The sequence below is a fragment of the Megascapheus bottae genome, chromosome 16 (genome assembly GCF_031878675.1).
Source record: "Megascapheus bottae isolate mThoBot1 chromosome 16, mThoBot2.hap1, whole genome shotgun sequence".
In the NCBI taxonomy this organism is placed as follows: domain Eukaryota; kingdom Metazoa; phylum Chordata; class Mammalia; order Rodentia; family Geomyidae; genus Megascapheus; species Megascapheus bottae.
The window spans coordinates 25,934,102-25,956,893 of NC_143524.1; the positions used below are offsets into that span (position 1 = coordinate 25,934,102).

The following is a 22,792-nucleotide window of genomic DNA, read 5'->3' on the forward strand; positions in this document are numbered from 1 at the left end:
AGAAAGAGCTGTATATCTGAGGAAAGAATAAAGGGAGCACTTAGGCCTCCTTGTGTGGTGTGTCTATGCCAGAGGTTAGGCTGTTAGGTGAATTGTTCTCTGCCCACATCTGGTCCTTTTGCTAGGTGTATATTAAATCCCTTATTCGGGTTGAAGACATAATTTTGACTCATGTTGAGACTTTCCCACTCTTATTTTAATTCACCCCAAATACTATACTACAAAGAGAACTGAGTTATTCAGTGCCCACAGAACCCAGTTTGTATAATGCAATGTACAAGGTTCTGTACGTAATAATTTAGGAGAGAGTGTCCAACCCCTATCCATAATTCTTAAATAAGGGCAATTCTCTGCCAATAGAAACATCCATTTTGTTTGTCCCTCCATTCTCTCTCTCCTCTGTAAGTAGGCTGAGAGAGTAGACCAGAGCTGTGGGGCTTTCTATCAAAGAATTATGTATCAGATAGATGAGAAGAGCAATGTGCATTGTTTTTCTCATGATAGCTACATATATTTACTACTAAATGTACAAATGGAGAGTCAGCAATTTTTCTGGCACTTTTAGTAACACTGAATTGTTGCAAATGCCACCAAGGGAAAATTAGGGAATGAGTAAGTGCTCTGATATGAATGTCTGCTTTTCTTTTATAGAAGATTATATTACTCAGGCAGGGAGGGAGAGAGAGTGTGTGAGAGAGGGAAAGAGACAGAGGAGAAAGAGAGAGAAATTAGAAGATACAGGTATCAGAGAGAAAACTTATTAGGAAAATTAGCTCAGATCATTATGGAAGGCATGAAATTCCATGGCATGCTACATACAAGCTGGAGATCCTGAGATACTGGTAACATGGCTCAGCCAAAGTCTGAAAGCCTGAGAACCTGGACAGCCTCTGGTACAAATCCAGAAAGCCTATAGTCTTGGTGTTCTATGGCAAGCGAAGACAATAGTGCAACTCCAGGAGATTTATAGGTAGGTAGATAGGTAGGTAGGTGGATAGATAGATAGATAGATAGATAGATAGATAGATAGATAGATAGAATTGCTTTTCTTCTATTTTTGTTCTATCTGGGCCCTAGTTGATTGGATAAATGGTGTCCATTGTTGACTGAAGGTGGATTCTCAACTGAGTCCACTGATTTTCCTGCCAATCTGCTCTAGAAACACCCTTATAGATATTTTTACTAGTTTTCTAAACATTGCCTCATCCAGTTAAGTTGACACCTAAAATTAACCACTATGGGAGTATATTTGGACAGTCTGGGACATAACCTACATTGCAGTTTAAATCCTGTACTAATGTTTTGGGTCTACATTAGCTCAGAGGAGTTTCTAAAATATGTGTTGGTTCCCATGGAGTGTTCATCCGAATAAGTAGGTGAGTATCTACAGTGATCATTATATATATTTTTTATTTTCTTGCTGTATTTATGGACCTCAACTTTCAATTGTCATCTTAGAGGAATGTGTGGGAGTTTTTTCATGTTGTCTTGTTTTTTGTTTTAGTCTTGGCTCAGCAATACAAACATAATGAGAAAGTTATATGGAAATAATGTGGATGAATCATGTCCTTGTATTTTAAGGGCTTGCTTCCTTTGGAATCTGGGTTCTGACCTGGTTCTATCAGGGGAAACCACAGTGAGTGGATGTGTTGATTAAAAACTCTGATCCTCTTTCCTCCTGTATGGGATAAGGGCAATTATAGTTACTTGCACCTCTAGGGTCCTATGAGTCTTAATTACTTAATATTTGCAAAGTGTCTGGAGATCTTTGAATTAAAAGTGCTGAGCCATGGAACCAAAGTTCAGTGTAATTATAATTGGAATGAAAGTTTGTATTTTCACCTACCTCCACCACTTTCTGTTCTCTTCATTCTGTCAACCCAGTCATTACAGATCTCTGCTAGCTGGTTCTGTATACCTCTGTAACTTCTTCTCTTGCTACAGCATATTTCAGCTAATAGATAAGACAGATCCAGACCTGTAATTCCAGATTAAGTGACTACTTGTTTACTTCTAAAGCTCACTGCAGGGTGTGGTGGTACTTATTATAATCCCAGCACTCAGGAGGCAGAGTTTGGAGGATTGCAAGCTTGAGGCTAGGCCCCAGCCTATATGGCCAATGGCTATTTCCAAAAACAAAAACAAAATTCTGGTAGTTACTATGAATAAAATCAGTAAATTTTTTTCTTTCAGTCTTTTCATTCTTTCAATTATCCCGCATATGACAATAAATTGGTCTTTTTGTGGGATAGTACTAGAGTTTTAACTCAGGGCGTGGCACTTGCTAGCTTGGCCCTCTATCATATCACTTTAGTCACACTTCCATCCTTGCTTTTGGCTTATTATGTCACAAATGAAATCTACTAAATTTTTCTGCCTTGAATGGCTTCAAACCTCGATCCTCTAGATGTCAACCTCTTGAGCAGATAGGATTTAGAAGCATGAGTTCCTGGTAGCTGGTTAAACTGGTCTTCTTAAAGCATTTCTCTACTTAGAAGCTTTCGCTGATGATGAAACAATATCTAATCTCTTTCCCATCACAGGTAGAGCCTTCCAAAATTGGGTAACCATTCCAATTTTTGCTATTCTTAGTCCAGAACACTTCTTTCCAGACACTTCTTCATGCCTTCCAGTCTTTTTTTTTTTTTTTTTTTAGAAGCATTTCTGCATTCCCTACCTGTAAATAGTTCATTCTCTTTCTGGAATTTCATTCCTACCTTTCTTTGGTCATGTCTTTCCTTATATTTTAGATACACATATTTCTCTTCCTTCCCTTTTACAGTGTGAAACTAGAAAATAGACTCCATGTCTTGTAACTGAACAAACAAAGGAAGGCTAATATATAGATGTGGTGTAGTTAAATGCAGATTAAATACTTTCAATATCTATTGGTATCAGTATACATTTTGTATATTTGGAATTAAAGATCAACATATTATTTCTTCAACCTTATCATTATACTTTTGTTTGTGAGACTGTCTAACACAAACCACTCTATCATTAAACTGCATTTTGTTTGATTGCATATTCATAGACAGATCCAAAGGGACTAGAAACAAATTTTTAAAAAATGTTTTGTTTTCTTTTCCCAGTATAGCTACATTACCTACACAGTTATTTAGTTCCCCTTTTTATAGAGATGTGCTATCCATTGGAAAATTTTATTTTCTTAAATGCCATGAGTAGATTTTTTTAACTTTTGTTTTAAATGGCAGGTTTTCAGAGATCATAATTGTGATCATTCCACATTGCTGGAACAAAATGCCCAAGATGAACAACCTGAAAGATTAAAAACTTATTATTTGGGCTCATATTTTCAGAGATATAAGTCCATGATTGGCTGAATCCCTTACTTCTAGGCCTGCAGGAAGACAGAAATGGCAACAGAAGGTCTACTAGAGTACAGAAGGTTGCTCTCTTCAAAGCAGCCAGGAAGGAAGGGGAAGAGAGAGAAAAGGAAGAAGGATAAGGAAGGAGGGAGGGACTATGGATAAACTTTCAGAGCAAGCCCTCAATAACCTACATCTTCCCACTAGGGCCCTTCTCCTATTTCCAACATGCCTCAAAAGTGCATTCAATCACATGCGTATCTATGTAATTCATTATTGATGAAGTCAAAGCCCTCATGAACAATTACTTCCAGAAAGTCTCTGAACATAACTGAATTGGAGAACAAGCATTCAACACATGAGTTCTTAAAGGATATTTTTGATTCAAACCATAATAAAGTAGCATCTTCATGGTGTTACCTTTAACGAATTGACCTCCATCCCTATTTTATAAGCTGCTTTGCTGAAACTGACAGTTGGTTCTAGTGGTAAAAGCTTAGATCAGGAGATAGGTGATCTACTAGCTTTGTATTAGCTTTGTGACATCTGACAGGTTACATAAACTTTCTGACGTGTAATTCCTTCATCTGTGTAATGAGATTATCTTACCTGTCCTGTTGCTTGTACCCATCAAATTAGATAATGCTTGTGACATTCTGTAGTCTTTCAGACAAATTCGAGTTATTGCTGCAACGTGGCAGGACAGCATGCTAGCTTTGTTTAGGATTTGTGGTTTCAAAGTAAACTTTCTTTCAACCTTGTTGGTTGTCTTTTCAGTACTATGTACGAAGAGTGGGACTACAGAAATCTTCTTAGCATTTTAAGGACATGGTTTGATTGTTGTTAAGCCTAAAAGAAAAAAATTAAGCAGTTACCAATAAATTTGTTTAGTGAAAATAGAGCTCACGATTTACTTGGCAACATGGCGCATCTCTTTCTCCTTTCATCTCAAGGCTAAAAATGTAAGAACTGTCAGGGAAGCTGTGTTCGTTAGTTTCTTGTCCCTGTGACATAAGAACTTAAAAGTTGGAAACACAAGTTTGACTCTCAATTTCAGTCTATGGTTGGCTATCCCGATGGGGGAAGACCTTGATGTTGGAAAATTGTCACTCCATGGCACCAGGAAGTAAAGAGAACAGAGAGGAAGAGGCCAAGGACAAGACATCCCCAGTGGCTTACTTTTTGTAGCCTGACCCCACCTCCTAAAGTAGTACCACTATCTGGGGACTAAACTTTCAATATATTAGCCTCTGGAAAACATTACTTATTCAAGCATAACAGAAACTCTTTGTTCAATCTTTTAGGATTTCCTAACATATAAAATGGCTTATGAGCAGCTTCCAAAAGTAAGAACAAAAATTTAAAAGACTAAAAATAATCCAAATTTTTCTATTTTTATATTAATCCATGCCCTCCTCCAATCTCCCATCAATGAATACATTGGAAACAGAGCTACATAAAATGTAGTAGGAGAGTTAGGATATTTTAGTACTATTTGTTCTTTAACACTCAAGCAAAATTTTTACCTAATTAGAAGAAATCAAAATTTTTTTTTTTTTTTTTTTTTTTTTTTTTTTTTTTGCCAGTCCTGGGCTTGAGCTCAGGGCCTGAACACTGTCCTTGGACTTTCTCAAGGATAGAGCTCTACCACTTGAGCCTCAGCACCACTTCCGTTTTTTTTTTTTATTGTAATTAGTAAAAGGGTTACATGATATTTGCCAGATAGAAGGTGCATTAATTCACATACATTGATACCCTTTCATATGTCTTGGTACCCGTTTCCCTCCCCCCCCACACCCCCCAGAAATCAAAAATTTTTTTCTGGCCAATATTTGTAATTTGTTAAATTCCTTTGAGTTTATAATTTGAGATTAGTGTTCTAACCAATAATTTACTCAAGAATTTCAATGTCTTCACAGATGCTTTCTGAACAAAAAGCCTTCTTATAAAAATTGTGTCAATGGCCTCTTTTCTTTTGGTTTAATGAAGCTATTAATACGTTTTTACTGAATATTATGAGAAATTTTTTGTTAAACTTCTGGGTGATATATGATCCATTTCCTCAGAAATCTAAATTTCTAAAAGAATTGATCGTAACTGGAAAATATCTTTAGCAACAGTCAAATAAAGAATGGAATGCTGAATAAGACAGTATTGCGTAATTTTAGAGGGGAAAGAGTTATTAGAGAAGGTTGCATGAAAGATTTGATGCTTAAGAAGGCAATGAAAGAGAGTCTCCAGAAGAGTATAGGTCACTTCTTAGCACTAACACATAGAAGGCTTCAAGGATTCTGGACATGTTAGAGCACAGATCATGATGTTTTGAGCAATATGAAAAAGTCATTTGAGTGGGATAAGGCCAGATTTTGAGGGGATATGGAATAACAGATAGGGGAAACTAGGTTTGATCTGAAGGAATCAAACATCTGCCACAATTTTCAGGTGAGGTAATAAGTTGAACATGTTTACTTTACTGCACATCGAGCAGGAAGATGTTCAGTTCAGCAGGAAAATAACTGTAGATGGTAAGGACTCAGCCAAGGTGGTGACAGTTGGGTGGAGAGAAAAGAGAAAAAAATAGAGTGGTAGGAGAAATACTTTAAAAGACAGTTTTCTTGATAGAGTATCTTTACTAAGTAACTTGGAACTATGCACGAAATGTACAGTCCAACTCCATTCTAAAATATCTAGCCAACACCAGGAGTACCTAAAATATTGGGAAACAATTGTTAAAAGCAAAACCATTGTTTTGACCGTACTGGCTTTGTTGTTAAATCTATTTATCTCAAGTAGGCCATCAGCATTTTAGAAGTTCTGCTCAGAGGGCAGCATTGGTGGCATGGAGTTAGACTTCATCATCATTTAATTACTGAATCTATGCTTGTTCTCAGCTTTGAGTGATACCCATGTGTGGACTTTAATTAATGCCAAGTAATATTTACCCAGATGCCAATTGTTCCATTGGAATATTTGCATGGGGAACTGATGAGAAAATGATACAAAGCATTAATTGCTTTTCTAAGTAGTACTTCAAGTCAAGTATATAAAGAGATATCAGTGAAAGACTCATTACTGTAGTAGTGATAATAAAACAATTTCCTAACTCTGCTTTTAAAAGGCTTCATTGCCTCCAGGCATTTTTGGCAATTACTGTGGGCACTTGGTGAATATGTACTTCCAACTTACATTTCATTAATTCTAAAGCTCATTTTTTCCTATTTTAAGTTTTCCCCCATATTTTAACATTTCTCATGTTGGCTTGTATCTTCTAGGTGATGTCACCTTGTTATTTTTGGCTTACTAGTCATGATGTGGTTGTCATTGCCGTTACCAATTTCTTTTTCCTCCTCCTCCTCCAACTCCTCCTCCTCCTCCTGCTCCTCCTCCTCCTCCTCCTTCTCCTCCTCCTCCTCCTCCTCCTCCTCCTCTTCTTCTTCTTCTTCTTCTTCTTCTTCTTCTTCTTCTTCTTCTTCTTCTTCTTCTTCTTCTTCTTCTTCTTGTTTGCTTAATGCATCCATAAAATGTTACCTAGGGAAAAAATGTGTCCAAAGAAATCTAAAACAATTCTCTCTGTAAGTATATAGTAAAATTTTAAGCAACAAGGCAATATTGTCTGCAATTTTGTATTGGTGGTGCATAAATGGATGAGTTTCTAAGTCATGGATGGTGACTTACAATTGATGAAATATGGCATTGAAATAGTCAGCCATGACAAATATGTACCAGCACAATGCAGAAGAATGAAGTATTTAAAATTTATATTCTTTCATCCACCTAAATTGGAGGAGGCCCTGGGTTGTTTAATTTGGACTGGGAATATTAGAAGAAAGACTTTTCATTCGGTAGTGTAAATACCATCTACCCAGAATAGAAACCTCCTTAGAGGATCCATTTCTCTGATGATGCAGAATCCAGACAATTCACAAAACTTTAGGTATCAGCAGAATGAACAAATGCATTTCACACAAACCAATTTTCTCTTCCTAACCTTAGGTCACTGTGTAACTCTTGCCTTTCTGAGCATGCTCATTATTCTGCAGAGCAACTTTGAATCTATATGGGAATTTTATATTTAGGAATGATATTGAAACCTCTCTTGATAGTAGAAAGTGCTATTATCTTTCCAGAGTGGAAAATATAAACCCTTCGTTTTTAGTACCAGAGTTTTCAGCCATTTCTGCACTTGACCTATTGGCTTGGAGGTAGGTTGCCTATGTGGTGTAGAGGCACTTAAAGGGCAGAGACCAAGTCTCATCTCCTGTGGACATACACAGCATTAGTGATTGGAATGTGTGTCTTTTTTATATGTCTGTGCTCCAGAATGGAGAAGTACACATAATGTTAGAATATCAGGGCTGGGGGCAGCTTCACTGTACAGGTAAGTGATTGTGAAGACTTCTACCACCTGGCGATAACTTGGGTTGGTCCATTGGTATGGTATGTTTCTATTTTATTCATTTACGCTAATTGGCTTCCTAGAGCATGCTTGTAGATGTAAAGCCAGATTTTGAGTACAGTAACCCTCTGGCAAACAGGAAGAGATTAATTTTGTAGTGTGCTGTTAAGGGACTTCCCAGAAAACTTCAAAAAGCACAGAAAGAAGCACTAGCTGCTTATTCCAAGCTGTAAAACACCACTCATCTTTTTCAAAGGTTTGATAAACTCAGAGTAGCATGTGCATGGACATACACATACATTCATAAACACACACACACACACACACACACACACACACACACACGCACTCCCCAGAGGGCCTTTCCAATGAAAAGAGAAGTTGAGCCTTCTTATCCAGATCTGGGTTATCCAGAAAAAAGCCAAAGGGTGAGGGGCTTTAGGGTGTCGGTGGAGAGCAATGTGGCCTCTGCATATGAAAGGTATTTGAAATTGATTAAATGTCTTCTTAATTCTGACTTTTCCAGTTTTTTTTTTTTTTTCTAGCCAGATACATTGTTTTCATGACTTTAGCCTCGGGCATAGGCACATCATTAAAATGAACCTATAGAAAATTTCTGTTTTGAAATAAGTACACCCTTTTTTGGGGGGGGGTCATGACCACCCAGATGTAGTAGAAAGAACATTGAGGTTAGGAGCTTAAGTACTAATATAAACTTTGTTTATGACAGGAGATGAGTCCTATATGCTCTTTGGTTTCTTTATCTGTAAAATATGGTGGGTCCATGAGATTCTCTTTCTTTTTTCTTATAATAGATTATCTCAATGGGAGAAGAGGGGAAAAAATCAGCATAAAGGCTCCTTACAGCTCTCTGACATCATTTCTAGACATCACTTAGCTAGAAAGACTCATGAGACCACTCAGGCCAGTCTGTCTTTTGCCACATACTCTAGTAAAGGACTATAGAGCTAACTTGGGGAGAAAAAGATTGCTACCATACTTGCACTTGTTGCTTAGTAACATTTCAGATTTTCTGTTTCTCATGACAGCCTGAGCAGAGATCATTAAAAATTAAATTCACAAAGCTGTTAAAGCAGGAGGTGGGGGGGAAATGAAGCCATCCCCCCACCCCACCCCATACACACATACACATCCTTTGCTTAGAAGTCATGTTATCTCAGGTTTCTAAGTCTCAGGGAAACAAACAAGCAACTCCTTGCCTCTGGTTCACATGAAAGCACATACAGCCCACTGCGGACATCACTTTACTGTATCCAGCTGGAGCAGATCACCAGAATGGCCTGGAATGCTAATGAGATGGGCCGCACGGTATCCCTGTGAGGGAGACGCCTAACCTGTCTTCTGCCTCTTTCTGTGTTTTCTCCTCGCAGTTCCACCAGGTGAGAAGAGTGATGACCATCCTTTTCCTTACGATGGTGATTTCATACTTCGGTTGCATGAAGGCTGCCCCCATGAAAGAAGTAAACCTCCGAGGACCAGGCAGCTTGGCCTATCCAGGTGTGCGGACCCATGGGACTCTGGAGAGCCTGAATGGGCCCCCGGCAGGTACCCGAGGCCTGACATCCTTGGCTGACACATTCGAACATGTCATCGAAGAGCTGTTGGATGAGGACCCGAAAACCCCACCCAAGGAAGAGAACCCGAAGGACGCGGACTTGTACACTTCCAGGGTGATGCTCAGTAGTCAAGTGCCTTTGGAGCCGCCTCTCCTCTTCCTGCTGGAGGAATACAAAAATTACCTGGATGCTGCAAACATGTCCATGAGGGTCCGGCGACACTCTGACCCGGCCCGCCGCGGGGAACTGAGCGTGTGTGACAGTATCAGCGAGTGGGTGACCGCGGCTGACAAAAAGACCGCGGTGGACATGTCAGGTGGTACTGTCACCGTCCTGGAGAAAGTCCCTGTCTCCAAAGGCCAACTGAAGCAATACTTCTACGAGACCAAGTGCAATCCCATGGGCTACACGAAAGAAGGATGCAGGGGAATAGACAAAAGGCACTGGAACTCTCAGTGCCGAACTACCCAGTCGTACGTGCGGGCCCTTACCATGGATAGCAAAAAGCGAATTGGCTGGCGATTCATAAGGATAGACACTTCCTGTGTATGTACACTGACCATTAAAAGGGGAAGATAGTGGATTTGTGTTGTATAGATTATATCGAAACGAAAATTATCTATTTGTATATATACATAACAGGGTAAATTATTCAGTTAAGGGAAAAAAATTAATTTTATGAACTGCATGTATAAATGAAGTTTATACAGTACAGTGGTTCTACAACCTATTTATTGGACATATCCATGACCAGAACGGAAACAGTCATCTGCGCACAACTTTAAAAACAAAAAACAAAAAAAGTCTGCATTACATTCCTCGATAATGTTGTGGTTTGTTGCCAAGAATTGAAAACTTTAAAAAGTCTTAAAAAAATGATCATAATAAATTGCATGCTGCTTTAATTGTGAATTGATAATAAACTGTCCTCTTTCAGAAAACAGACAAAAAAAAAATCCAGAAACAAAAATTGAAACCAAAACATTCCGTTTACATTTTAGACAGTAAGTATCTTCGTTCTTGTTAGTACTCTGTTTTACTGCTTTTAACTTCTGATAGCGTTGGAATTAAAACAATGTCAAGGTGCTGTTGTCATTGCTTTACTGGTTTAGGGGATGGGAGATGGGAGGGGTATATTTTTGTTTGTTTTGTGTTTTTATTTTGTTTGTTTGTTTGTTTTGTTTTTTTTCAGTTCCAACAGGGAATAGGGATGGAGAATTTCTTCAGTATCTATTTTGGTTGATAAATAGATACATTTGTATGTTGTAAAAGATGTTTGCAATATCAGATGACTGGAAAGTGAATAAAAATTAAGGCAATTGAATGAAGAGCTCACACTCCACTTCCCATGATGCATTTCCCAGGTACCCCTGCTCACTCTTGGTTGTGGGTCAGGGAAAGCTGCTTTTATCAGAAAGATCTGCACTTGCTCAGAGCACATTCTTTCCCTCCCTCCTCCTCTGTCTGGGTGCCCTTTCTGCTTTATCTTAAGGAGAAAAATCAGTTAATGCTCTTTGAAATCGTTTACCACGGTTGTGATTACAGTGTGTCATGGCATGACACTATGGAAATCAGTGACTTTTTTTTTTTAAATAAGAAGTAACCCAAAGATAAAGACTTTTTTTTTTTTAATGAGGGGTAAACACTGGTTAAAAGAAAACAAATGTCTTGCAAGTAATTAGAGCAGGAATCTGCAATGCCAGTGAAATGAAACTGAACAGCCTATGAAGGCCTGGAGGAGCTGACATATCATTTATGGACAGTGCAGAAGGAATTTCTGAGAGCCCAGCTCTAGGTAGAGATGGGAAATGATACTTGAAACATTCCAAAGGTAAAGCCTTAGGAGACCCCTCACAGTTGGCTCTGGAATGACATATGTCAAGTTGCTTGGACCTCGTGCTTTAAGTGCCTACATTATCTAACTGTGCTCAAGAGGTTCTCGACTGGAGGACCACATTCAAGCTCACTTATGTTCTCCATCCCATTGCCGGATCAGTGTGCACAAAGTCTGATTCGCCCTAAGCAGGATATGGAGCCAAGGGTTGCATTTGTGATCATGAGATTGGTGCAATGAGATAAATATTTGCTACAAGAATACTTATTTGCTTTGAAACTAGATTTGAGGAAACCAGGGTTTTATCTTTTGAGAGCTTTTGGTAGAAAGAAAGAGAAAAGGAAAAGGTCCCAAAACTCAGGCTAAACAATGAAGGCCTAAAAGGTTAAAAATCTTCTCCAGAGATAAGGTATGGGAAGATGCCTTGCTCCTTAGAAGAGACCAGGACAGATTTCCTCAATGAAGGTCCCGACATCCTCTTGTCCACTCTGTCTGTTAATGGAGAGGGTCTCTGCTGTAGCTCTGCCATCTGGGATTAGGAGAAGTTAATCTGGGAAAAATGGACCCAATGAAAATTAGTGCTATGCCCATTTATCTATCCAACCCACATCATATCTGAACTTGAGTATCAGAAAAGGCTGCATGCAATTGCTGCATTTTGGTAGGGTAAGAGCAAGAGAGGATGCCCACGTGACTCAGGGAGTGAAGATACCATCAGCAAATAATTTGTTTGTTCAGTCTTTCCTTTTGAACTAGCCTGTCTTTTACCATACCAACTCAATACCTGTCTTTAAAAGAAAGACTTTAGATTGTGTGTGTGTGTGTGTGTGTGTGTGTGTGTGTGTGTGTGTGTGTGGCATTTTGATGATATCTTTGTAATTGTTATTAATCTGCAAGGAAAGCATAGAATATCTGCTGAATCTTAACTTTACACAGCTTCTTTTGGAGGGACAACAGTTAAAAGAAAGGGCAAAATAAGAAACAGCAAAATAAAAGTCCCCCCATCACCATCTGAAAGTATGTCAAGGGTCAGCTCTGTTAGGAGTTTCACAGGAGACATTCAGCAGTTGTATGGTCCAAGGTTCTCTCTTACCCAATAAGATACATCACAGTCACATGCTTGGTGGTTTATGTTGACCTAAGATTTATTTTGTTAAAATCTCTCTCTGTTGCTATTTGTTCTCGTTCTGTTCTGTTTTGTTTTTAAAGTCTCGCTGTGGTCTCTGTGGCAGAAGTGTTCCATGCATGGCAGCAGGCCTGTTGCTTTATTATTATTTTTTTATGGTGATTTCCATTGAAAATGTAAGTAAATGTCTGTGGCCTTGTTCTCTCTATGGTAAAGATATTATTCACCATGTAAAACAAGAAAAAATATTTATTGTATTTTAGTATATTTATATAATTATGTTATTGAAAAAAATTGGCATTAAAACTTAACCGCATCAGAAGCCTATTGTAAATATAAGTTCTATTTAAGTGTACCAATTACCATATAATATATGTTTTAAATATAGAATTTTTAATGTTTTTAAATATATTTTCAAAGTACATAAAATCTGGGGGTTCTGGGTTTTTTCTCTTCACTATAAAATGAACATGAGAACATGTTTTATTATAAATATGTGTGTTCCTTGCTTTAAGATTAACCCGATTAGCAGTAGCAGTTGCCCATCCTCCAGAGAGGATGCTTATCCAAGCATGAGGAGGCCAATCCTGCATTCTGGAGCTTCTGAGACACTCTAGGATTGGGCCTGTCTTCCACAGTGCAAGATAGGAGTGTCATTTTCTAGGACACTTGAAAGTTTTCCCCTTTGAAGTGATAATGCTTTCATCAAATACCAAACCATGTATCCTAGCAACATCAGGATCCATGAATCAGGGCTGGCTGGCTCTATTTGATTGTAAAATAACTGTTAAAAAATCAAAGTAGGTTTAGTTAGGGATAATGAAAATAAATTGGCTCGAATTTAGAAAGTGAATGGCTAAAAGAAATAAAAAAGAAAAACACAAATTCAATACTTGGAGACAGGTCATGTACTCTTGGTTTGGAAAGAATGGCATTTGCTCTGTGTATTTGTATCCATTGCACTGATTTAATTTTTGTACGTGGTGCACGCAGATTTTGTATCATAGCATCCATGATCTAACAGATTGCTAGGATTTCTAAAAAGATTTGCTTCCATGATGGCTGCCAAGCCGCTGGGTAATTTACTTAAAGTGTTTAAAGTTATCAGTAAATCTTAGGGAAATAAATGGAAGGGTTTTAAATTAGAGAAAGGGCCATTAAGGAAAAAAAGCATCTGTTCCTACTCTCCAGACTACCCATTTGAACACTGACAACCCATCCCAGAACGTGGTGAACTATATCTGTGCAATGTATCATTTCTATTTCAAACATACACACATGGTTTCCTCTGTATTGTCTTATAAATAAGGATCAGGAAAGTCATAACAAACATTGACTGGTGTTGTATATATGGAAGAACAGATCAGATGAGATGAATTACTCTATTCTAATCTGCCCAGTCCATTTGCAGAGTATATTAAACTCTAGGAAAAACCCTCAGCCATCAGTCATGACAGCTCAGCAATGGAATTAGAACTTTGGTATATTTCAGGCTTACCCAATTTTCACAGCTGATGAAAACTAAAATATTTTCTGACAGAGTTGAATAATAAGAAATGAGAATTAAGTGTGACATCTAAATTACTTAAAAGTTAGGATGAGAAAGTGGCTCAAGCAATAGAGTATCTGCCTGGCAAATGCAAGACTTTGAACCCGAACCTAGTACCCTCCCTGAATTCAAACCCTACTACCCTCCCACCCCATCAAAGTATTTAAGGGGAGTTTGATACATATGAAGAAATCTTCCTTAGAAGAGAAAATCAGAGGAACAATAATAATGATAAAAAATGAAAGTATCGGCTAAATCAACCAACTTAGAATTAACAAAAGTAACCAACCAGTTTGTACTGAATTCATTGGGTTAATACTGTTCAGAACCTTGGAAAGGACTCAGATCACTGACTTACTGCTATCCACCATATTTCTATGACTTCTGCGGTCATTAGATGTGCCTATAAAGTTTTTCATGTTAGCTATACTAATTCTACAAATAATATAATTATGAGTGCAATTTAACTCTTAGAGTGTATTACTGAAAAGTAATACTTACCAGGCTCTAGAGAAAATGTCACTTTCTAATTTGCAGTAGACAATTCAGATCCTCCTTGTTTCAGCCAGCATTTCCATTTCCATCAGAGTTTAAGCATCTCTCTAACATATTCTAACCTCAAGGCTGTTCTATGGTCAGTTCAAGTGAAATGCATTTTTGTGTGAAGTAGAATAAGGAACAATATATTGAGCCATAGAAATGTAGATAAAGTCCTTAGCGTAGAGAACCACCCATGTATTCTTTTTTTTTAAAAAATTTTTTAACTCAATTAATATTTGATACAACCTGGGTCATTCTTTCAGTTGTAGGTTCATTGTGACTTCAAAGGTTTGGTTGAGAATGAAGAGTGGTAGAAAGAAAGATGGGGACTCTGGTCTATATTGATTACATTGAGCTCACTGGTGGCTGGTGACTCCTCCTCAACTGAGAGCCAAGTACAGTAACCAAAGTGACTGCATCCACTTGAAACCAGTTCCATGAATGGGCAGTCCAGCTAGGAAACACTTCATTGGCATCTCTAATTCAGCTTTTGAACATCAAACATTTGTTTGCCCAATTCCAGCTAATATTCTTTATCAAGAAAAACATGCAACTTCTCCCCCCACCCCCTCTGTCAATCGTGAACCCTGAGCCTGGGCATTGTCTCTGAGCTCTTCAGATCAAGGCTACCATGCTACCCCTTGAGCAACAGTGCCACTTCTGATTTTCTGGTGATTAATCAGAGATAAGAGTCTCACAAACTTTAGTGCCTGGGCTAGCTTTGAACCGTGATCCTCAGCTCTCAGCCTCCTGAGTAGCTAGAGTTACAGGCGTTAGCCACTGCACCTGGCTCTTTTTTTGTATTCAGTTGAAGTACTAAGTCACCTCAATGTTAAGAGAAATACTATAGTCTCTATCACATTGTATTTCTCACCAACCATAAGCTATTTATAGGGCATAATGTAGTATTTCCTAGGGCCTTTACCTTTTGGAGTTTCATAAGTACAAACCACCAGATCAGGTTCCCAAACCTGGTTGCTTTTCTGAATCACTACTGTCTTACATGCTTAGAAAGGGCAAAAGCCCAGGAATTGCAAAGACTTAATGAATCCTATCACCCGCATACCAAGCAGGACCTTTGCATCCACTATGTATTTAAGTGTGAGCTACTACTTTTCACCTGGCAAAACAAAGGTGAGTTTCCTTTGGAAAAGTGAATGCACTGTACTGAAAAATGATGTCATACAAAATGGTGCAAAAGTGCCATGGCACAAAAATGACCAAGATGTAGTGGATGAAATACTGGACCTGAAGTATGCACTCTGCCTTTAGAAAGGATAGAAGATCCTCTTGCAGTGCCATACTTGTATTGTCTACCTTTTCAAATGGTTTCCATTAAAACAAAATAAAACAGGAGCTGCTCTACATACAGTGGTTGAACCCAAGGGAAATAGTTTGTCTAGCTTAAGAGTTCACATTTTAGAAAAATCAGTATCAAGTATTGCAGTGCACTTCAAATATAGTTCATCAGGATACATATTCCATTGAGCTCCAACATTAAAAAAAATAGTTTCTAAGGTTAAGTTTGAGTCATATGCAAAGAGAAAAGGGAGGGGGAGACATAAAATTAAAACCTTACACATTGAAGACCTGTGAAATTCTAAGCAATGCTTCCTTGGAGGATTAGTAGCATCCTGCTTTACTCTCTGGATGAACTGTGGCCTCTAAGCAGTCTCAGAACTATACTTTCTCAGGCCTCTTCCTTCACTTAAGTAATCAGAAGCTGTGGGAATAAGGCCCCAGCAATCTGCTTTTTCAAGCTCCTGCCCCCTCCCCCACCCAGGTATTTCTTGTTTTTTTTTTTTTTTTGTGATTAATAGAAGGGTTACATTATATTCACCAGATAGACGGTGCATAACTTCACAAACATTGATACCCTTTCTCATGACATGGTCCCCATTTGCCTCCCCCCTCCCCCCGCTCATCTTGATTTTCCCCTTCCCTATCCGATTTCAAATAAGCAATTGAGCACATATAAAATATATCAGATAACAAGGTGAAAAATTGTAACAATATGAGATAACCAAGGGATGGCAAAAGAGATGAGAGATAACATAGTACATTAAGGACAACAATCATGCATATGGCTTTTGTTTCCTTATCCTCCCCCCAGGTATTTCTGTGCTCGCTCCAACTTGAGAATCAGTAGGAAAAAAAATAAAAATAAAAAGGAATTAGACATCAGTCTTCTACAAAGTGTTTTAAGTAAGAAGTTAGCAAAATCCAAGAATGTGAAACAGAGCTTCAGTTGTTGCCACAACACTGCTTCTTTGCCTAGCTCTAACATCACCACCCAAACCAGACAAGGTGGAGCAGTTCTTTGTGTTGCACTGATCATTTTAAAGGAAATGTGGAACTGTGTGCCCCAAAAGCCCGCCGAAGTTATAGTCAACATTTCTTTTTCTTTCCTGTCAAAGAAACAGCAGTAGTGGATTAGGGACCCTGGGCATGTAGTCGCATGTAACACATTTAGATTGACTACCGTAAGAGATGAAGAGCAACATGCCGCAAATTAATAAGGAAAAGCTTATTCCATCTGTGGAACTGGGCTCTGCACATGCCAGTATTACCCTGAAATAGATTGTATTGGTCATAAACAAACAACTTGAACTATTCAGCCATTTATATCCAACGGAGGAGTTCTAGTTTCACCACTCCACAATGATCAGAATTGTTTTCAGAAAATGAGGACCTGTATATAATCTATGCCCATTGCACTCTCCACACGTGTGTGTGTGTGTGTGTGTGTGTGTGTGTGTGTGTGAGTGCATACATGCACAAGCCTCCCCACTTATTTTAGATTTCAATTTATATTTTAAGGTTTTTTTGTTCATGGGATGAAAGGGGGTACCTAAATCTATTAGACATATTGACCATTAGCAATATGGAAAATTAAATTTGATAAGCCCAGCTTAGAAGTCAGTTGTCCTAGCAGCTTAGTTTTTAATTAAAGCATCAAACCCATTTTGGGATTCAGTCTCCAAGCTTTCATCTGTCACAGGAAGAGACTGAATTAGACAATATCAGAGGCAAATTCCAGGTTTTAGATATTACAGTTTCATTCTTCTCATTTTGCTTACAGTAGCAAGAGAGTTCTAAGTCACTTTAAGGCCGTGTAACATTCTGAAATAACTCAGCATCTATCTCCTGCCCCCCTCCATCACCAGTGCCCGTACTACTTGGCCCTCGCTGAAAATCAGGGAGCATCTTGGATCAGGATGAGGTGGAGTGGTGTAGCCCAGAGATACTTTTCACTTCATGCACAACTAAAATGTTTTTCAAATCCCTTACAACCAGGCAGAAGTGACCTTGAAGGTGATCAACTATTTTTTACAGGTGCATACTTTTTATCCCTGTGCATACTTTTTATACTTTTTATCTAAGTGCATTTTTTTCAATGCCAAGCAGAATCATTCACCTATATTGTTTTTCCACCTTGCCTTCTTGCATGCCATATTTGCATGGTGCCTGGCAACAAAAAATCCCATGTGTCTGGCTGGGTTGTAGATTAGACTACTGGATTTGTACATGACAGGGTAGCTCTTTCTAGAACTCTCTGAAAGAAAATAAGCTTACATCTTAGATTCTGTGAGTTATTTGTTTTCACAAGGATGTGTAAGATCTCAGCTTACTTCACTGTCACCTCCACATATACTGGATAGATGCTTTTCTTGAGAGGATGACTTTAAGGACAAGTGTGTCTCATGATTAAGTCATGGGAAGGTTATTTTGAGTGAAGTAATGTCCAGCTTAGGAGACAAACCTCACCGGCATACCAGAGTCTGGAATTCCTCATTCCTGTCACCTGACTTTGGTTTATTCCTGGTTCACCGTCCTTTAGGCCTGAATCTCTGAGCAATTTACATTTTCTTTCTAAGATTATACACCTCTCTCTCACTGATCCCTGACTTTTCTCCTGATGACTTCAGGGCTCTATTTCCTCTTGAAAAATATTTCTTATTTCTCATGGTATAGTAGTTACATAGTATGCATAGTAGATACATATTATAGTAGTTAAGGCTATAGATTTTGGTTGGTGCTACTAGAGCTATGTGTTTATGGAAAAGCCATTTAACTTCTTTGTGACTCTGTTTCCTCAACTGTAAAAGAAAAGCAGAAAAAAAATTATCACATCATCTCAAGATTTCACAGAAGTCAAATGATGCAATACATGTAGCACTTAGAAAAGTGATGAGCTCATGGAAAAGCCTCAAAAAGTTTACCTATGCTTCATGTCACTCTGGTGACTGAAAATAAGCAGGCATCACCTAGTACAGAATTCAGAGTCCCTTCTCAAATGTTCTTGAGTCCTCAGAGGGACTCCATATTATCTGCATCAGCATCGAGGACCGTTGTCTTTTCTAGGAGGAAGATTTAAAGAAGCAACTCTTGTTTAATCCACTAAGAATATTTCCTGGAAGATATGCCATGGCCACTAATACATACATAGTCAAGTGGAAAAGATACACTAAATTAAAAGGTGTTTGTTTGTTTTTCCTAGACTGCACATGATAAATGGAGTCCATTATCCCTAAGAATCTACCTATCTGAGTGGCAATGATCAAAGCCAGGGTGGAATGAGAGACTTTGTCTAAAAGAGAAACAGAGCCACAGTCAATATTTCTGAAAAGACTCACGGTGCATCAAGAAAACCCTGCCTCCATCTTCTACCCCAGTTTTAGACAGACAGACAGACAGACAGACAGACAGCGGGTTCAACAGTGACTTGAAGGGATCTGAAGTAGAAAGTATTCCAGGTATATACCCACATCACAGCAATCCACTATACTACCACTCTTCTTGTTTTAGAGATACAGGAATGGAAGCACAAGGAAACTGATTAAGTCGCCATGGCTACAATATTAGTGAGTAGCAGTGTAGAGACTGGAATCCATGCATTTTGTGCCTGGAGTCACTGCACTGCAAAATCAAAAGAGTGTGAAAGACACCTGGAGAATAAAGTTTTTTTTTTTTTAAAGGGAAGTAAAAAGAGGTATAACTGTGTATCACAGATGATTTAGACTTCCATCAGGCAAAAAGAACACAAGTGGTGCTTTCCATATTTAGCTTTCAAAAAAGCACTGATTGGCTGTTTTAAGGGTTAACAGGCAAACAGGCTCACATTGCATGGAAGCCTCTCTCAGAGTGGATATACAGCACTGCTCTGGGCTATGTAGGGTTCTTGGAGCTTTGGGCCAGCTGTTTCCAATACCTGGAAATGAGGCAGCTGTCATCCCTTTAACGTCATAATAGATCTGAAGGGGTCCTATGAATTGCTGGGATGGAGGAGACAGGTCTCTGCCAGTTACTGAACTCAGAAATGCCCAATCCTACTTGGAACAATACTTCCATCAGTATTTTGTCTTGGAAACTGGTAGAGAAGAGAAGGGTTAATGAACCAAACCCTGCTAGGTTTGCATAACTCTCGGACATCGGTGCTAGCCATTTCTTCCTCATTGTCCTATAGATTGCAGATATCAAAGTCCTTGCTGAGTTTACCTTCAGCCTCCAAATCTGTCTCAAGGCCTCGCTGCCTGTAATCACTGACAACTGAAAAGAAAGTTTGCTCTTGTAGTTTTCCAGTTCTGGAGAACAGATCTCTTAGGTGGTCGTGGGTAGATCAGGAAGCAGGGAGGCTGTCAGTAGAGAGAACTAGATGGGCCCTGAGGTTTAGCGGAAGGTAAATGTGCAGGGGCAAAGCATGTTCTATAGGCATGGAACTTGAGAGTGTGGTCCTTAGGCTTCTGAAAGACAATCCATCTGTGAGATGCAGGCAAAGAGGGACTATCCTAAGAATTGATTGACCAGGGTAATGGGGAATAATATTATTTCATCCCTTGTGTTCCAGATATCATGCTAAATGCTTTGCATGGTATGTAAAATACTCATCATCCACAAGACAGATGCGATTTTAGAGACAAGGAAATGGAGAATACAGGAACCTAAATAACTTCTCTAAGGTCACGCAGTTAATATGACTATAGTTAATGTTTGAAGATACATTTCTGTTATCTCAAAAGCCCCAATCTTAAACTACTAACCCAATGGCTTTTGATTCTTACCTGCACATTTGAATCGCATAAAGAGGTTAAATACTTTTTTGCCTAAGCTCAACCTCAAGTGAGTTAACTCAGAAAATGTCTAAGAAGTGGAGCCAAAGCACTAGTAATTTAGCAAAGTGGAGTCAAAGTATCTACATTTTAGTAAATCTTCCCATGGGGTCTAATGACAGGCCATGGTAGACTTTCTACCCTAGATTCCCCTATTCCTGATAAAGAAAAGAATTATTTCCAAAGAAAATGAGACCCAAACCTGGTGAGCACAATGTGAGCATGGGATTCTAATGATTAGAGAGTAAACAGGCAGTACCTTGGTCCCAGGATACAAATTGAAGCATAAACAGAAAAAGGAAAAGAAATAATTTTAGAGTCATTCGGAGTCAGAAGTTCAGTCTAATACCAGACACCTGAACCTGGATCCTCAAATTCCCGTAGATTCCCTGTAATCAGAAACATCACAGAAGCAAGCGGCTACAAAAATGTGACTGCAGATGAGGGTCTGCTGGCCCACGGTTAGAGACAACAAGCTCATAAGACTTCTCATTTGTTCCATCATCAATTTGCCCTGGAACCAGAAAAAAGGCCCCCAAATGATTTCAGTAATGCTCAGAAGGTCTCTGAAGGACTTTTAAAAATTTAAGTAAAGGAAAATTAACTGACCCGACTGAAGCGTTTTCTGTTTTCAGAGGTAGTTAAAAAGCAAATATGGCTTTGTCAATTTCCCCCTTCCTTACTTCCAATGGTCAAGTAGCCGATAGTGATTGACAGTAGTAAAGAAAAAAAAGTCCTGGAACCTCTCAATCCCTTCCTGGGAGGACTTCTTTTAGCAGCAATGCAGGACATGCCTGGCTTAGCCAAGCCACAGGACTAATAGAATTTGGCAGATCCTCCGTGTCAGCAGGCCCCAGGGTGTTAATGCCCCTGGTCAGCTGGTGGGAGGGTAAGTGGGCAAATGCCTGGCTTCTTCCCCAATGTTTTCAGAATAGGAATCTGAGTCCCAGTAACCACTGGTCTATGGGGCAGAGGCTATTTTGGGCTTCACCTTATCCAACGGAAAGTTAGGGGTGTTGTTATCTGAAACTGCCAAGGAGTATCCAGTTTCACCCTTATCCAGGACATGTCCCCAGAGGAAATGGAACAATGTCAAGGAGACCAAAATGCAGGTATCAGAACTTCTCTTTGTTTTTATTTTTGGATTGTTTCTTTTCATCTATTTCTCCCACCCCCCCCCACACACCTTGCTGCTCTCTTTCAGGTGTTCATCTCACCTGGAATATCATAGCAACCATCTAGCTCTCTCAGTCTCTCCCATTTATTACTCCTAGTCATTTTCACCTTAGCCTCTAATGATAGCTGGATGATTTCTCTGAAGATTCAATAGGAATAATGAGTGTGAAAACACTTGGTAACACATCACACAAGTCGCAATGCCCATCTATACACATATGAATGCTTTTGCAGAAGAAGTGAGGCAATGTAGCTCCTTTCTTCACAATGACTGCACAGTGTTTTGAAAGAATGAAACAGAGTGAGAGAATGTTTTGTGGCAACAAGGTATCTATTTGTGCACACAAGACTGAAGATTCCAAGAAACATTCCGGGTGACCTTGTCTTCTTTCTCCATGAGCAACATAGAAGGTAACTCTACTTATGCCCACTTCCTGCGGAGCTAAGGCTGAGAGAGGCTGTGAGTTGTAGAAAAGCACTCATTGAGCACTAGCACAACAATATAAATTTAGAAGGAAGATGCTTTCCACTGTGCCATATTGTTACAGATATATTGTATAGATAGTTAAGTAAAACATATGATTTCACTACTTTTCACCTGCGGGAAGGAGCCTGGTTTCCAACAGAGTAAAAGTCAGTTAGCTGACACTCAAGGTCTTCTACAGTGTGGTTTCAGTTATTGTTGTTGCTGTTTCCTATTTAATGACCAGACAACTCCATGTACACCTTTGCATTGCACTTCCACTCTACTTCTTCCTCTTCTGTGGGAGTATTTTACCCCCTCCTTCTGTGCATTTGTTTCCTATATCTTGCCCTGATCATAAATGCTCTATCCAATCATCATAATTGTGAGTAATAATAGGATTGCTAGATAAAACACACAATGCCCAAAGAAGTTAGAACTTCAGATAGGAAATTGTTTTAAGTAAATCTATCCAAATCTTCATGGACTGGGATATGGTTTGGATCTGGTCTGGGTGTCCCTCAGAGGTTTATGTGTTAGTAGGCTTGATTCTGTGGTAATGGCATTGACGGTGCTAGAACCTTTAAGAGATGAGATCTTCTCAAAGAAAAACAAACAAACAAATAAAAACCTTAGGAATTAACTTAACAAAGGAAGTGAAGAACCTCTATGGTGAGAACTTCAAAGATCTG

The 22,792-nt window shown here is 38.9% G+C and overlaps 1 protein-coding gene across 6 annotated transcripts in view; it reads left to right on the forward strand.

Annotated features, from left to right (window-relative positions):
- Positions 1-12,673, forward strand: part of Bdnf (brain derived neurotrophic factor) — a 58,371-nt gene extending 45,698 nt beyond the window's left edge. For all 6 annotated transcript variants that reach the window (XM_090347970.1, XM_090347968.1, XM_090347972.1 and 3 more), the window contains exon 2: positions 9,117-12,673. In XM_090347970.1, the coding sequence (XP_090204096.1) occupies positions 9,138-9,881 (744 nt within the window). In that variant the 5' untranslated portion in view covers positions 9,117-9,137 and the 3' untranslated portion in view covers positions 9,882-12,673. The remainder of the gene's footprint in view (positions 1-9,116) is intronic.
- The last annotated feature ends 10,119 nt before the right edge of the window (positions 12,674-22,792 follow it).